Raw genomic sequence first — 15,880 nt, 5'->3', positions numbered from 1 at the left:
TATTCAGGGGGAGCATTTATTCTTGAGATTCAGTGGTTTATGATTTTGCTTTGATATTTATGTTAGATCCTTGGCATTGATGTCAATGGGGGAGAGATATTCATTTGAAAAACTTAAGGAGTTATATACATTAGGGGGAGAAATTTGCAAAACTTAACTGAGATATCATCTACAGGGAGAGTATGGATCAGAACTTCATTGCTATATTCTTGTGTGGGAGATTAGTTTGGCAGTTCTTGGCACTTGGATGTTTTTCACATCTAGCATTGCCATCAATGCCAATGGGGGAGATTGTTGGAAATTTGGAGGAATTGATTATGTGTTGCATTGATGTCAACACTAGCTTCTTTGGTTGTTTACTGGTATCTGTTTGGTCCCAGTAGGATGTTTGGTTTCTGGTTGGTATGATCATGTTGATCCGGTATACTTTTAGATGTTTTGGCTTATGGAATTGGCTTAGAGCTACTACTCATGCTATTTAGATATATGTTCATTCAATTGGTTTTGATTTGGTGATCGGATGCTGTCCTATTTGTTGGTAACCTTGGTTTATTGATCCGGTTAGGGTTTCACCGGCAGAGCTTTGTTGAAGATCTTTTAATGTTATGCATAAGTGGTGTTGGTGCGGCTTCTAGTAGGTTCTCAAGATGTTGATAGTTATCATGTTCATGTTCTAGTTGATCAGCGGTGTTGCATTTAGCACCAGACCTATTCTATACTATCTAGGTTATGGACCAACTTAATGTAACATGTTGATTGGTCTTCTCGATGTATTTCTGGGATGACTTATGGGTTGGATGATATTTGTTTGGCCTCAGGCTGACATGTTTTATAATTATGTAATTAGTTTATTGTGTGGTGGCTGACCTATTTGTTTATGGTCTAGGTTTTGTATATATATATGTATGATCTCATTGTAGATCAATGAATGAATGTAGGAATGAAAGGGTTTGCAAGCGAATAATGTAATAATCATTCATGTAGAGGATTTGGTCGATCATAGGTGTTCGAGTTGGGTTAATGTAAGAGGATTAAGTCCTCTGGTATTGAGCTTAACCAGAACTGTACTTAGGCATAGGAGATGCTATTATTGCACTTCATTCTTCCTTCCAGATTGTAGTCTCCATTTCTCATGTAGTCAGTGAGACTCCCTTTGTAATGAGTAGTGTGCTCTAGTCTATTGGCCTTCCTACAAGTGCAAGCCCCTCATTTGTAATCACATACTTACTGTAGAAGTATTACCTGATTATGGGTAGGCTTCCCACCATGGGTTTTCCCTTTACTAGGTTTTACATGTACAAATCTTGGCATCATGTGGATGGTATCTTTTCTCTAATTATTATTTGTACTTAATTGGTATATCTATTATTCCAATTATTGGCTTATGTATTCCAGTATTGATCTTATGGGTTCCAGTATTAAAGTTTTAATTGCTTAAGGTTCTGTCAATCTGGTGACAACTGATTCACCCCACCTCTTAGTTGTCCTCCAGTTATTTGAATTGTCTAACAGTTTAAGGACCCAAGAAGAAATAATCAAAACGGTAAATATTTTTGATATGATGGTGATTGGCGATGAGTCTACATGAAGGTGGTAACACAACACAACCCGCATGAATGATTTGATTACTTTTTCGGTGCGATTCAAGGAATAATTTTTTGATATATAAAAAAATGCGTAGTGGAGTATTTTGAGGTTTTGACTTTGGTACAGATCGGATTCTTGTGATGGGTTTCGATCAACCAATGGTTGATATTGCATTGTAATTTGATGTAATTATCTGTATATTGATTTGAGATGATCTCTTATGATTTGTATTGTAATTTCATGATGTAATTAGGGTTTAGTGGCCGACCTAGTTGAGATGGCTATTTAGGATGACATAGCTGATGTTTTTTGCGTTAGTAGTCTTAGAAGAATATGTTGAGATGTCCAAGAGTAGTGTGAGATCTACCTGAGATTTGTAGAGTTTTTAGCATAATTGGATCTGATTCAGCAAGCTGAGAAGTGAAAGTAACATATCACTTTTTACTGTTGTTCCTTAATAGTTGTAACAAGTTAAATCCCTTAACGGGATAGGTCCTAACATGCCTTAAACATTTCAGTACCCTAATAGGGAAGCTCTCAAAAAGAGTGGTAAATCCTCTCACGAGGTTGATCCTAACATGTCATCAAGCTCCTAATTGGGCTGCTAGGCAAATCCCTTAACTGGGTGACTCCTAATAGGGTTTGGTCCTAACAGGGCGTATTGTAAGCTCCTAACAGGGGGTACTTCAAAAGAGTACAAATTATTGTAGGTGCCAACTCCCACCATTGTTTTTCCCATTTGGGTTTCCATGTCAAAAAAATTATGGTGTTCATGTGTGGAATACTTTTCATGTGTTGTTCTTGTTTATGTTTGATTTCATGCACTATTTTTGATTACTGGTTTTGATAGTTTATCAAAGATTTATCAAAGGTTACCGATACTGATAAAAGTTACTAGAGAAAGTGTTTGATCTGATAAATGAGGTTAATGAGTTGGTAAATAATTAGATTTATATGATTGCTTAAGTGGTGGAAGAGTTGATAGATGTGGTAAATGATTTGATTAATGAATTTGCAGAATTGGCAAATGAAGTGGTAGATATGATAACTGAGTTAGTTTATATGGTAAATGATTTCAGATTTTTTACAAGTTTGATTTGGGATTAAAGTTTCAATTTGTGTTAATACTGATTCACCCCCCTCTTAGCATTAATCAGATCCTCATAAAATTAACTGGAAGACTGAGAGGGGGGGGGGGGGGTGAATCAGTCTTAAAATTCCAAAACATAAATTAATAAACCACAAAAATTATAGATAACCAAATAAACAACAAAAAACATAACACCAAGATTTTGATGTGGAAAATCTGATTAGGGAAAAACCATGGTGGGAACCTACCCACAATAAGATGATACTCTGCAGTAGTATGTGAAAATATTACAGTGGAGAATGCACATGCATTCAAGAACACTGCCTAGAGCTCACTGCTCAAAAGATATATGACCAAAAGGCTACAACCCTCAGGGAAGTCTCATTGACTTACACAAATTATTCGGACTACAATCCGAAAGAAATAAACTACAATAATAGCATCTACAAATGCCTGATGACAGTTCTGATTAAGCACAATTGTCTATCCTGCAAAATGAAACTCACCACAACACTTCTCTGAATGATATATCCTTGTTCACACATTTACCTCTCTCTGATAGTGCAGAAACAACACCGACACTGAAATTGCATAAGTATATCACCTATATATACAAATCATCAACCTTGGGTCCGCTAAACCCTCAACCCTCAACTCATAATTATAAAAATTACATTACACGATACAAAGATCGACCACCAGACCAATATTATGATTTAAATTGCATAACATGGACCTAATTCAAATTCCCAAACAATTACATCCACCGGAAATTATTCCAAGATCATCTGCAACATGCCACACCACCGAAAATACTACATTACACACAAATAATCACCGATTCAAAGAAATCACCAAAAAATCGCACAATGATCAATGCGGATCACCAAAACAAATAGGACACAACTAGGAAACACCATCAAGCATGTTAGAATCATCCAGAACAATTGTACCATCATCTCTTTTCAAATCTTCATATGTCAACGTCTCAAGACTCAAAAGCACAACTAATCAACAACTGTCACGAAGAAAGATAACTTGCGGTGCACCAAATCATGAACCATCTAAAATAAAGATACACAAGATCATCCCAAACAATAATCCAAAGTATCAACACAAGATCTGATCACACTAGAATATACTAGAGGGAAAATTGGATACTGCAAAACAGTGATCAACAAAACCAAACTACAACACTAGACCAAAAACCTTTTCCAAACTCACTGGAATAACTCACAGGAATATGTTGACATCAATGAAAAAATGTATCCTAGCAAAAGCAATGAACAACCAAATCAAACAATCTCCCTAGATAATCCAACATTAGGTTCATGGCTCTTTTAATGTAATTGTCCCTAAGTCTAAATATTAGCGATTTTCATACATCTAATGGTGTAAACCCTAGTATTTTTCACAATTACATTTTGGTGAACCCGACATCTTACACTTTAATTTTCTGATTTATGTTCTCAAATCTAAGTGTTGATAAATTTCAAATTCAAATTTACATTTGCAAGTTTAATTTCCAATTTAATTTAAAAAATTTAGAGGTTAAATTCACAAAAACCCTAATTTTTTATTTCTAAAATTGAGCTTGTGGGTTGTATAAATTGGATTTCTTATTTTAGATCTGATTGTTGATTCAATTTAACATTCATATTTTCCCTCTTAGATCTCATTTTTCAATTGAATTACATAAATTTAGTGGTTGAATATACAAAAACCCTAGTTTATAATTATAAAGATTTACATGTGGATTGCATAAATTTTCAAATCAATTTTCAGATCTGATATTTATGACATGCTATGCACTAGATGCATTCATATTTCAAATTCACAAATCAAATTGTTTAATTAATTGGTTGATTAATCACTTTTAGAAAAGTTTGCATTGTTTAATCACAATTTTCAATTTCAAAGTCAAATTTCCCCCCTTTGTGCATGAGTTTTACTACTATTTGTCCTACCTATAATATTCCCATGAGAAGAAGTTGTAGAGTTAAGGCTTCCCAAGGTTTAATTACTAAGGATAGAGAGCCTAATTTTGATAACTTGTTTCATGAGAATGTTGGTGGATCTTTTATTCCAACAATTGATGTCATTTATCCCCATTCTTTACATAATTCTCATGATGAGGGTGAGTCACTAACTAGGGTTTCTATTGATCAATTGCATAATATTGACAATGAATTTAAAAATATTCAACAATGGATGAGTCAACAATACCCATAAAGTGAGGAAAACCCATTGATTGAAGGATTAAATAGAATAGCTCAAAGTGATAAATTTGGCATTGATTTGTTGCATGGATTTTCTCATATTGTTGATACTAATATCATGCCTATGAAAAGTTGTGCTGAAGTCCTTGGTTACATTCAAGCACCAAATCAAGTTAATCATTCTATTCCTATGGCTACATCTATGCCTAGTGTGCCTACTTTCACTACCACTATCATGGCTACTTCCACACAAAATATTAATTCTATACATGTTAGTCAAGGGAGCAACATTGATAATAAAAAATATTTCATACCTCCTTCTGTAAGTCTTCCATTTGTAATCCAATCATCTCCCATACCTACATACCATAGTGTTCCACCTCCTCACTCTCAATATCCACCTTCATTTAACAATGTTACTCCTCCATCCCAATCCAATATGTCTAATTTCAATCCATCCACAAAAGCAACCATCAATATCTTAGACCAAACCATTTCATCCTTACAACAACAAATAACTTCTATGAACTAATCCAAGTTTAATGTGCCCACATTTGATGTGGTGAGCCCATTATCTAATGATGCATATATATGCATATGTATATATATATATATATGTGTGTGTATATATATATATATATATATATGTGTGTGTGTGTATATATATATATATATATATATATATATATATATATATATATATGTATGTATGTATATAGTACACACACACACACACATAAAATATCATATCATTTAAATAGTGACTAGTGTATACAAAGACTTGACAAAATAATTGTGTTGAAATTATTTATTTAATATATGAAGTTAGAAAGTTTAAGATATAACAACAATATATTGATTATTCAAATATTTGATTGTCAAAAATTCATTGAAAAGTTATTTATTAGTATATTTTACACTATTTATTTTGTCTTCTTTTGTTAAGATCTCCCACCAACCAAAATGCCCTAAATCCATGCCTGCGAGTATTTTTAAGAGAATTATTCATGTATTCCTTTATTCGGGCCATAGATATACTTATAGTTTTCTTTATTGGATTAAATTTAAGTTAGAATTCAAGCATACTAACCAAGCCTAAGGGACCTTTTAGTTTTTAACATATTGTATTTCTTCCCAAGCACTTTATAAAAGTGGGGTTAGGTATCTTAAAGTTGACTAGAAGGACTAGAAATGTACCTTCCTAGATACATATTTTTAGAATTATATATTATATGTGGTTGTTCCCCATCTTCTTATTATAAATTAGCTAACTCATTAAAAGTAACTTCAATCCTCTATTGGGTCTACCATAATTTGTCCTAGTGTATTTATTTAGCTTTTCCAAAACTAACACACTTTGTTTGGTTTATTTTTTTATCCAGCTCTTCCTTTGGATGACGATTTGCCTCACAAGGGTATTCTCAATCACTATTGCCAATTCTATAGATCTAGATGAAGAACCTCAAGCACTTTTGCAAGTTTTTTCTACAGCTTAGGAAGATAGGAATTCAATTTCTAATTTTTTTGGTCTTTTATACTTGCACCTTTTACTTGGCATATGTATTTGATAAGAGATTGACCTTATCTCCCACTTAAGTATACTTACATTTGACATTATTTTAACACAAAATTTCTCTTTAGTATTTGGAATTATAGAAATTTAGACATTTTCTCTTTTTTTTAAGATGATATTTATTTTTCCTTATACACCAAAGGCATAATTTTCTCTAACATACCTATGCAAATTCAAGAGAAATCTAGTAAATTTTTACTTGAAGTTTCTCATTTTTAAAAGCTATTATATGATTAGGTGAATACCCCTTGCACTATTCCTAGAGTTTCATTGGAACCCTCCTCTCTTTTGAGGGTATTAGTATGGACAAGGCCATTTTAGTATGTGATAGAGGTTCTCACTTTTGTGGCTCTTAGCCTCGATGTTGTAGAGATAATGATATAAATATGGATAGATCAAGCCTTCCAAGCCGTCTTTTTCTTCTTCTCATAGGTTTGGGGGTTCTCTTGGCTAGCCTAAAGATAGATAGTTGTCCCACTTGGATTTGGCCATATCTCTATTCTGTGGCCAACAATCCCTGGCTGGAACTCCTAAAGAAGAAAGTTCTCTCGCTATTTTTGGTGAATTGAAGATTCTATCCTAAAGAGATTTTGGGAAATCCTAATGATAAGGACCTCTTTATTTTAAGCTTTAGCTTCTTAGATTTTTCTTGGTTTGTACATATTGTTCATATTTTTTTCAGACCAATTTCAATTAGAATTTATGGGCGTACCTTTATATTAACTCCTCTATGTGTTTAAAATTCTACAATTTTTCTTTATTATATAATATTAAATAGAAAGTGTTCATTAAAAATTGCATATGTCAATTACTCTTTCATGTACCATAATTATTTTTTATTAGTTTGGTTTTTTATGATTTGTTGTACCCTAGATGTTGCTAAATCATATAAATATTTTAATTTTTATAATTATATTTGCTATAAAAAATCTGCTATAAGCTATGTGATCAAATACAATAATGCATTATTTCATGGTGTAGCAATAAACAAAAAGTAATTACATTCTCATCTATATATGAAAAGAAATATAAGATGTAATTAAACAAATTACGCAAAAGAGGAAACATGTTGTGCAAATACTTGACGACACTCGCATGAATAGTTTTTCCTTCAAGGAGTGACTGAACACTAATTTGCATGAATTAATATCATGCTCTTTAATTTAAAGGAATCTAATGAATTCATTTGTCCATCTAATATCTCTAAGTATTTAGAGATATATCATTTATATAACAACTTCAGAGGACCATGCCTCTTTACAAAGAGAAGCCAAGACTACTCTGCAAGCTAGGGAAAGAGCAACTATGCATGCATGGCTGTTTCGTTGTAATAACTTTAAAAAGTGTTGACATAGTTTTATTTTTAAACCAAACATCTTTTATGTTAATCAAAGAGTAATTCTCTGGTGCAGGAGCACCTAGTTTTGCTTATACTCTCCATTTTTGGTAATTTTTCATGCTTAAGTGTCTTGTTAGTTTTGAAATGTTTTCATAGGTTGATTTGAGTCATTTCATAGATGTTTGATCTCATTTTGTGCTTGAGAAATCAAGTTTTGTTTTCCTAAGGTTTGAGTTGTTAGTTTTGTGCTCTTAGGCCAAATAAGGCTAAAAAGTGGAAAATTGCCTTATAAGATTAGCCATGCTTTGGAAAGCATTGAAACATGTTTAGAAAGTGTTTTTAATCATTCCTAGGTGATTTTGGAAGGTTTGTTGAGTTAGGTTGCTCAAATTGCCACTTGGAGCAACACAAGTTGTCATTTTGGACACTTTTTGTAAAAAGAAGAGAAAAATGCCTTATGTCGGTATAGGACTTGATAAATACCTTCAAATGATATTTATATTCCCCCCTCTTCTTGGTATAGGGTTTTCTTTTATACTTTTTATCATAATCAATTGAAAGAGCAAGCATTTTTCTAACTTTTCTCATGTTTTGAACTCCATTTGGATAGCAGTCCGTACTGGGGCTTCTCTTTTCCATACTATACCTTTTGGAAAGTGGATTTATTTTATATTCAATTCTCTTTATGTAATTAGTTTGCAGGTTGTGCATTTGGAAGTTGGTTCTATAAAATTGTTTTCATTTTTCTCCTTGACTGCCTTGTCAAGGGTTTTGGACTCCAAAATGCATCAACTTGTCTAAATCCAGTTTTGGGCTCCCATGGGTAGACTTAGAAAGGTTGCATTACATATGTACAGTGTAAATATTTCATATTTTGGCCAGGGTTATGCAAAAGAAGTGCTTTTGAGTATATGCTAGGCAAGTTGGAGATGGATTTGGCTAGCAAATGTGAACAAAGACTCAAACAAGTTTATGCTCAAAGGTCAATTGAGTGAAAAAACCTAAGACAGAGGTCTGCACTAGTCTCCTTGGAATTTTAGAGACATTTGGAGCTCCAAACAATGTTTTCTTTATCTTGCAAATGTGTTGAGTTGTAGTTGGCAGCGAGCTCCCTGTTTTGGGAATTTAATGTCTTTTTGAATCCAAAATTGCTTTATGAACATGTCCATGGCTTTGGAATCTTGTGAAAAGTGCTAGAAATTTTTTTGGGAGGTTGATACATTCATTGGTGAAGTTTCCATGAAGTTCTAACCTTTCAAAGTGCAGAAAAAATAGTGAATTAGCAGTGACAGTGCACAGAATAGTCATCATATGGTTTGTATAGCAAATGTTTGATATAATTTCATGCAAGGAAGAGTTGGAGAATGGTACCAAATGATGTGTCAGAGGTTCTATAATATTTTTGAGGCTTGGTTTGTGGTTTAGAAGTGACTTCCTTTGTTTCATGAGCAAAACCCTCTCAAAACCCTACTTTCTTTCCTAAAAATGTGGACAGTCATTATACCATCTTCTCAAGAGCTAAAACCATAAAAATACTTGATTTTAGACCTTGTTGATACCTCCCAAGTTAGGTTTCATGGTGGTTATGGCCATCGTTTCCCTATGCAAGAAAAATTCACCCAATTAGGCCTCCACAGACTAGTAGCCTTTTAGCCCTGTTTTACTAAAAAGTTGAACTTGTTTGCCTCAATGGTACTAGAACCATCCAAACTCTTCAAGGACAGTTGAAATACATACAATGGGCCTAATTAAATCAATATTGATAGTCAAGACACCATCTTGGGGTGTGGACCTATGGTGGAGGATTTGAGCAACATTGAGGAATAGAAGCTTGAGCAAGGGAGTGTAACAACATAATAGGGTGGTTGTTTGAGAAGAGGTGTGGGTGTTGAAGATTGATCTTGAAAACACTAATTGAACATAAAATAAAAATCATATCCTTTGGATCCACTTGATTGATTAAACCAATTTAGACATACTGAGCAACTTCTCACCCAATCTCCCTATCATTCTCACTGTTTTTCTTCTCAAAAACATGGAAGGAACCCTCTAAAATAAATGGAATTGTATTGTCCATTTACAATTTCTCATGGGATGACATTTTGCATGCTCGTGTTCATGAATTTGGTTTTCTATTTTCTTACTAATAAACCATTCAACCTTTGCAATGTTTGACATGTTTCTTTGTATAAGTCGGCCATGTAAAGAGAAAAAAATGGTAGAAAGAGTATCATCCAAGCTGTGGTGATTTGTGTGGATGGAGAAAATCTCCTTTCTTGAAAGCTCTTCATTCCATTAAAAATTTGAGAGATGCATAGAAGATTTGTTATGTTGGAAAATAATTGCACCCTCTTCACAATCTTAGATCTGAAAGAAGGAAGAGAGGAATGAGTTCCTATGCTCTTGACTGCATTTTGTATAAATTACAATAAAGCTTTGAGCATAAGCGTAGATTTCTATTTTACCTAACACTAGCGGGTTTTAGTCTTCAAAGATACAAGAGTGTAGCATTGGAAGAGAAGGCCATGGATAGTTGAATCTGTCAGTAAGTACTAGCTTTTCAAAATATATGAAATGTAGTCCAAAGACTCCTTACCGAAAACCACCTCTAGAATAGAGGAGGCATAGGGGATGCATTTTGCAGGTTGGGCTGAAGATCCCTTGGGGTATCCAAAAATGAATTCTTAAGTGAGGAGTTAATGGAAGCATTAGGCACAAATGTAGTAGGTTGGTTTCATTGTGAGGGGGTCAGTTCTAAGTAGGAAATGTCAACAACCAATTTTGAAATAAGAGAGCCATTACGAGGGGAGTTGTTGCTGCCATTCGCAAAGGGTGGGAGATGGCGGTTTGAATTTTGGGGATGGGAGGGTGAGTGGGAGGCCATCATAGTAGAGAGTTAAAATGTTACTTCAAATATAAAAGAATACTTCTTTGTCATGTATGTCAATTATGTTTATATTTGTATATAAATAATATGTATTTAATAAATAAATTTATGATGATTCAGTTATCCTCAATATATTTATTTAGAGAATGTTGAGAGATATTAGGTGTTAGATATACATTTGAAATTAATATCTTCCACCAGTTAGGTTTACAAGCTATGGTTATTTTGTGTGGATGGAGCAAATCTCCTTCCTTTGAAAAAAGAGAAAAAAAGCTCATAGGATTTGTTACAATGAGATGCAATTAACCACAGGGAAGAGAGATGAATGCGGGTATAATCATTCTTATATGGAAGGAAAAGAGAAATAATTTAAATTAGGTGATTCCAATGTTACTTCAATTGAATTCATTCCTTGATGTCATTTTGAAATTAGAAGGATATTTAATGGAATTTGCACCCTAGTATTTGTTATCATTTTTGAATTGTTCAAATCTAACTTTCCTTTTTTTTCTTTTTTCTTTTTTTCCTTCTTCTAGACTATCTAAATTTTTAAGGTAGTCCACTGGTAAGGTAATTTTTCTTTTCGAAGTGGTTATTGTCATATAAATTAAAATTAAATTAAATTTAGATTATTATTTTTAATTTATTATAAAATTTTAAGATAAAATATTTTAGATGTATAGGCTTATTTTATAGTTTTTTATTTTTATTTTTATATAAAAGGTCTTTGTAGAAGTGGATCTATCTAAGGATTTAAAGTAAATAGTGAAAATTGAGATTAGATTGATGAGATACAACCAAGTTATTCTCTATCTAAACTTGCCAAATACTTGTTATCAATTTTAATCTTTTGATTATGATATCTAGATTATTGTTATGCTTCTCCCCATTATGATGATATCATTTAATCCACTTCTAGGTGTTCACTAACTATGGAAAAAGAAGAAGTTTAGTCTACAATGACGAGTCACAAAGCCAAGAACCTTGGTAATAATGGTTCCTCACCTAAGTCATCCTCGAGCACTAGAGACCATTCCTTGAAAAGCTAAAATATAGTTTCAAAACATTCAAACATGGGATTTGTTTTTGTCTCTCCTAATCTATCAAGCATCTAGTGGGGCAAAATTCTCTTGATTTCTATTACCAACATCAATTTTGTCATCTCAAAAGGTCACCACTATCCAATGTATCCTTTAGCACTAGCTACATAGAAAACATCTTGTAGCCCACTAGATAAGATGGAAAAAGAATAATATATATAAGGTCTTCTACTATCTATCTTTCATTTCACCAAACACTCTCTATAATAGCCTCTAGTCTATTAGCACCCTAGACACCAAAGTAGCCTTAATTATTTATACCATTAATTTTCTTAGAAATATTTTCTTTTTTTATTTTTATTCTAGCACTTGTAATAGTTGTATAGGCTAGAAAACCTTCTAGAAATATTCAATTGATAAGGATTTGATGAGAATATATTGATGATTCTAAAAGGCTCAGTTTTTTCTTAACTTAGTTTATTATAGTTATGACTCATAAGTCTTTCTTTTTAGAAATGCACAAGCACCACACTTCCTATAATTTTTTTCACTTCTTTAATCTACCTATTATTTTATATCTTTTATTTCTCTAGATTAACAATTCTTTTAGTTATTTTTGTATATCTTTCACATGCGTAGAAAACTCTCTAACATTGATACATCTCATGTATTCATCAAAATTTGCAAGTTCTCGCAATTTTCAAGCACCTTTTAGGGTGGCACCCATAAATAAATTGGAATATTTATTTACCTATACATCAATTTAGAGTCACTATATAAATTATACCTAAGGTAGTACCAAATGTTATTATTGAGGCTTATGTTGAGAATCAAGGTAAATCTAACTTGCAATAACAACTTCTTTATGTGATTACAAATCTGAAATAAGATAACCAAATCTGAAATATGAAAGTGATTGAAACATTCAAAAACAATATAAAATCTACATATCAAATAAGACAGCAAATTTACATATACGAATCCCTTGAGGAAAATTTCCACCAAGAAAGAGAGTAAGTATTAGTATTTTTCAAAATAGAGAATCTACAACAATATAAATCACTTTACTTCTCCAACCAAATTTAGAATCACCTTGCAAGTCTTCAAAAAACTGACGCCGTCACTCTAATTTATAATAAATAGAGAATGTTAGATAGTTTAAAGGATAGAAAAATAATTAATTATAGAATCATATATATTAAAAAAAAAATAGAAACAAAGAAAGAAAAATGATTACATGTGAATTGTGAAAATCTAATATCATCAACAATAGCATATGATTGGAAAGTAAAAAATAGAAAAATTTAGATATACTCTTAGTCAAAGAAATTCAACCTTAAACCTTATATTTCTACATTGAATAGCTACATGACATGATATAATTCTCCATACAAATAGCAACCAAGATTTGGATTCTGATTTGTGTTTTACTATTAACTGTCATGCCCGCCACCTCAATATTCTGAAATCCTCGTACAATAACTATCTGAAGCTGAATCGTTGTGCGATGCCATATCTTAGTATTCTCTGACATTTCTTCTAATACTTGTTTTCTTACAAAGAATTCTACTCCCTGGGCTTGTTGGGTCGCTTACAACCTCACAAGGCCGCACCTTAAAAACCTATTGATAAAAAAATAAATAATAGAAGTAAATTGGTTGAGCACAAAATGATCGCCGAAACAAATTGACAGGAAACAATCGACGACGACGACGCCACCGCCTCCAGAGTTTTAATCACGCCGGCGGAGAGATCGATGTCGTAGACTGGTGTTCCGTCAGCATAAAAGAGGCCCCAGTTGCGCTCTATGGTGGCACCGGGCTTCTGACCTTCATTAAAGAGGGCGAAGATGAATGTGGGAAAGAACGTCTGCGGACGACGCGGAGTACCGGTGTTTGATAACAACTTGCTGACGAGTCTTGTGTTGTAGCTGGCGGCGTTGGCTACGGTGGCGCCGCTGGAGTCGCCATTGGTGGGCCACCCCGTCTCACTTATGACCACTTTCACCTCACCGTATCCCAGCGTCGCCATGGCCGTTATGGCGGCGTACAGCTGTGCATCCAGCATGTTGGAGTAACAAAGAATGCCGTCCTGTACTACGTCCGCGGTGATCTCGTCAAAGAGCACATAGTCCAGAGATATGTTGGCGGGGTCGGAATTCCAGGCGAAGAAAGGGTAGACATCCAGGAAGAAATAAGAATCCGTGGCACTGAGGAAGCTGAGCATGGGCTGTATTACTGACATGGCGATTTCTGGTTTGAAGGAGCCGTTGGAGGGAGGGTAAGAGGAAGAGAGGGCGTCCATGGCTACGGATGTGGTTACTTTAATGGAGGAGTCTAGATTCAACTTCTGCAAGGAGGTGTGCATGTTTTGCATTACCGGGACAAAGTAGGGCTGAAGTTGGGTGTTTGATAGAATATCGTTGCCCACCATGATGATGGAGATTTTGGTGAGGGGATAATAAGGGAGAAGGTTTTTTCGAAGCCATTGGTCAGAAGTGGTAGTGCTGGAGGCCATGCCTGGAACTTCTATATTTGCCACCTTGATCACCACAGGGAGGCTGCTGTTGGCCAGCGCCTTCAGGACTTCAGGATTCGCATCGTAGATTTTGACATAGCCTGCGTTAATGCTCTTCATCAGCTCCACTGTTTTTGATGGCGGTGGTAGCTTGTCTGCCAGCTTACCATAGTTGATTCCCACCGCATGACTCATCAAAAACGGATCTGCATGTGCACAGACAAAAACAAATTCTCATGAAAAGCAAAAAAACATTATGAAGGAAACGACCAAACATATAGATTGGCAGCATTAGTACCTGTATCTCCCCACACAGATTTTATCCCCAAACACGCAACAATTAAAGACAGGTGAAATCCACAAGCCCTCATTTTGTTGTGTGCTATGGGAATACCGACTCCAAGTACCCTACCTATGGTATAGCCAATTTATATAATTCTTCTCCATCTCAAACCGGTGAAAAAGCTAGACTACTTTTCAAGCTAGCGAAAGAGCAATGATGTATCCATGGCTGTTTCCATGCAATAAAGCGTTGGCAAATTTTTATTTCAAAAACTGAAATTAAATGTGCAAGTTTAAACGATTTTTAATGTAGTTCGTTTTCTATTTGTTGTATGAGTTTTGTTTCGAAATTTTGTCAATCTTTCACCCGTTAAGTACACAGAATTGGTCATGGTGAAGAGTTATCCTACAAGCTATGGTTAATTTATGTGGGTGAAACAAATTTCCTTACTTGAAAGCTCTTCATTCCATAAGAAAAGAGAAAAGCGTAGAGGATTTGTTACTTTGGGATGCAATTGCAGATACTTCTCATCCTCTTCACAAAGAAGGAAGAGGGAAATGAATACGGGTATGACCATTTTCACAAACCCGCCAAAATACGGCACGCGTATAATGAATTGAATTTGCATAAAGTAATTACATTGTTGCTTCATATTTGTTTTGATGATAGAAGAGATCGTGTCTTTGCCATAACTATCTTTCTTTGTATTTGAGGCTGTTTACAAGTTAGAACGTGGCGACCTTGATGTCGTTCAGAAATTACAAGGATATTTGAATGGAAGTTCCGCCCCAGAAATTACAAGGTTATTTGAATGGAAGGTATGACCATTCTCATAAGGAAGGAAGAGAGAAATGATTTGCATCAGGTAATTCCAGTGTTCCTTCACTTGAATTCATGTCTCGGGAGCCAAGAACCGAGGAGAAGAACAAAAAATTTCCAAAACTCCAAAGGCATCCGGAATGAATTGAGTCCACTTCCCAATAGAATTCTTTAGAGGCCACAAATCAAGAAAACTATTGAAGCCATAGTAAATTATCATCATTATCAATAACAACCACCTAGCGGAGAAAGTCTCTACCAAGTGTGGCCCACTAGCGATGTCAAGCCAAAGTTTGCATGTCCAAATTGAGTAGGAATGGCTGCCTTTGCACCACCATCATCGGCTGAAACGAACTTTGGCATGTTTGTAAGCAAACGAATAACGACACTAGGTTTGTTCGAGACCACAATATCATCCATCATAAAAATATTCTTGAACACTTTTCATAGAAGCAACAATGTTTGCACCTTCAACTCACCTAAGTGCAACAAGGAAGCCAAAAAGCAAGAAGAAATATTTGTATCA

General features: G+C 34.3%; 1 protein-coding gene across 1 annotated transcript; it reads right to left on the bottom strand.

Moving 5' to 3' along the window:
- Positions 1-13,252: 13,252 nt before the first annotated feature.
- On the bottom strand, positions 13,253-14,623 carry LOC131056307 (probable glucan endo-1,3-beta-glucosidase A6). Its single transcript, XM_057990656.2, has 3 exons — positions 14,551-14,623; positions 13,434-14,458; positions 13,253-13,357 (listed from the first exon to the last, which is right to left on the bottom strand). The coding sequence occupies exons 1-3, from the start codon at positions 14,621-14,623 to the stop codon at positions 13,253-13,255; spliced, it is 1,203 nt and encodes a 400-aa protein (XP_057846639.1).
- Positions 14,624-15,880: the final 1,257 nt, after the last annotated feature.

This window comes from Cryptomeria japonica, chromosome 2, assembly GCF_030272615.1.
Source record: "Cryptomeria japonica chromosome 2, Sugi_1.0, whole genome shotgun sequence".
In the NCBI taxonomy this organism is placed as follows: domain Eukaryota; kingdom Viridiplantae; phylum Streptophyta; class Pinopsida; order Cupressales; family Cupressaceae; genus Cryptomeria; species Cryptomeria japonica.
Note: the sequence above shows the minus strand (reverse complement) of the source record. Positions and strands in the feature narration are given on the sequence as shown.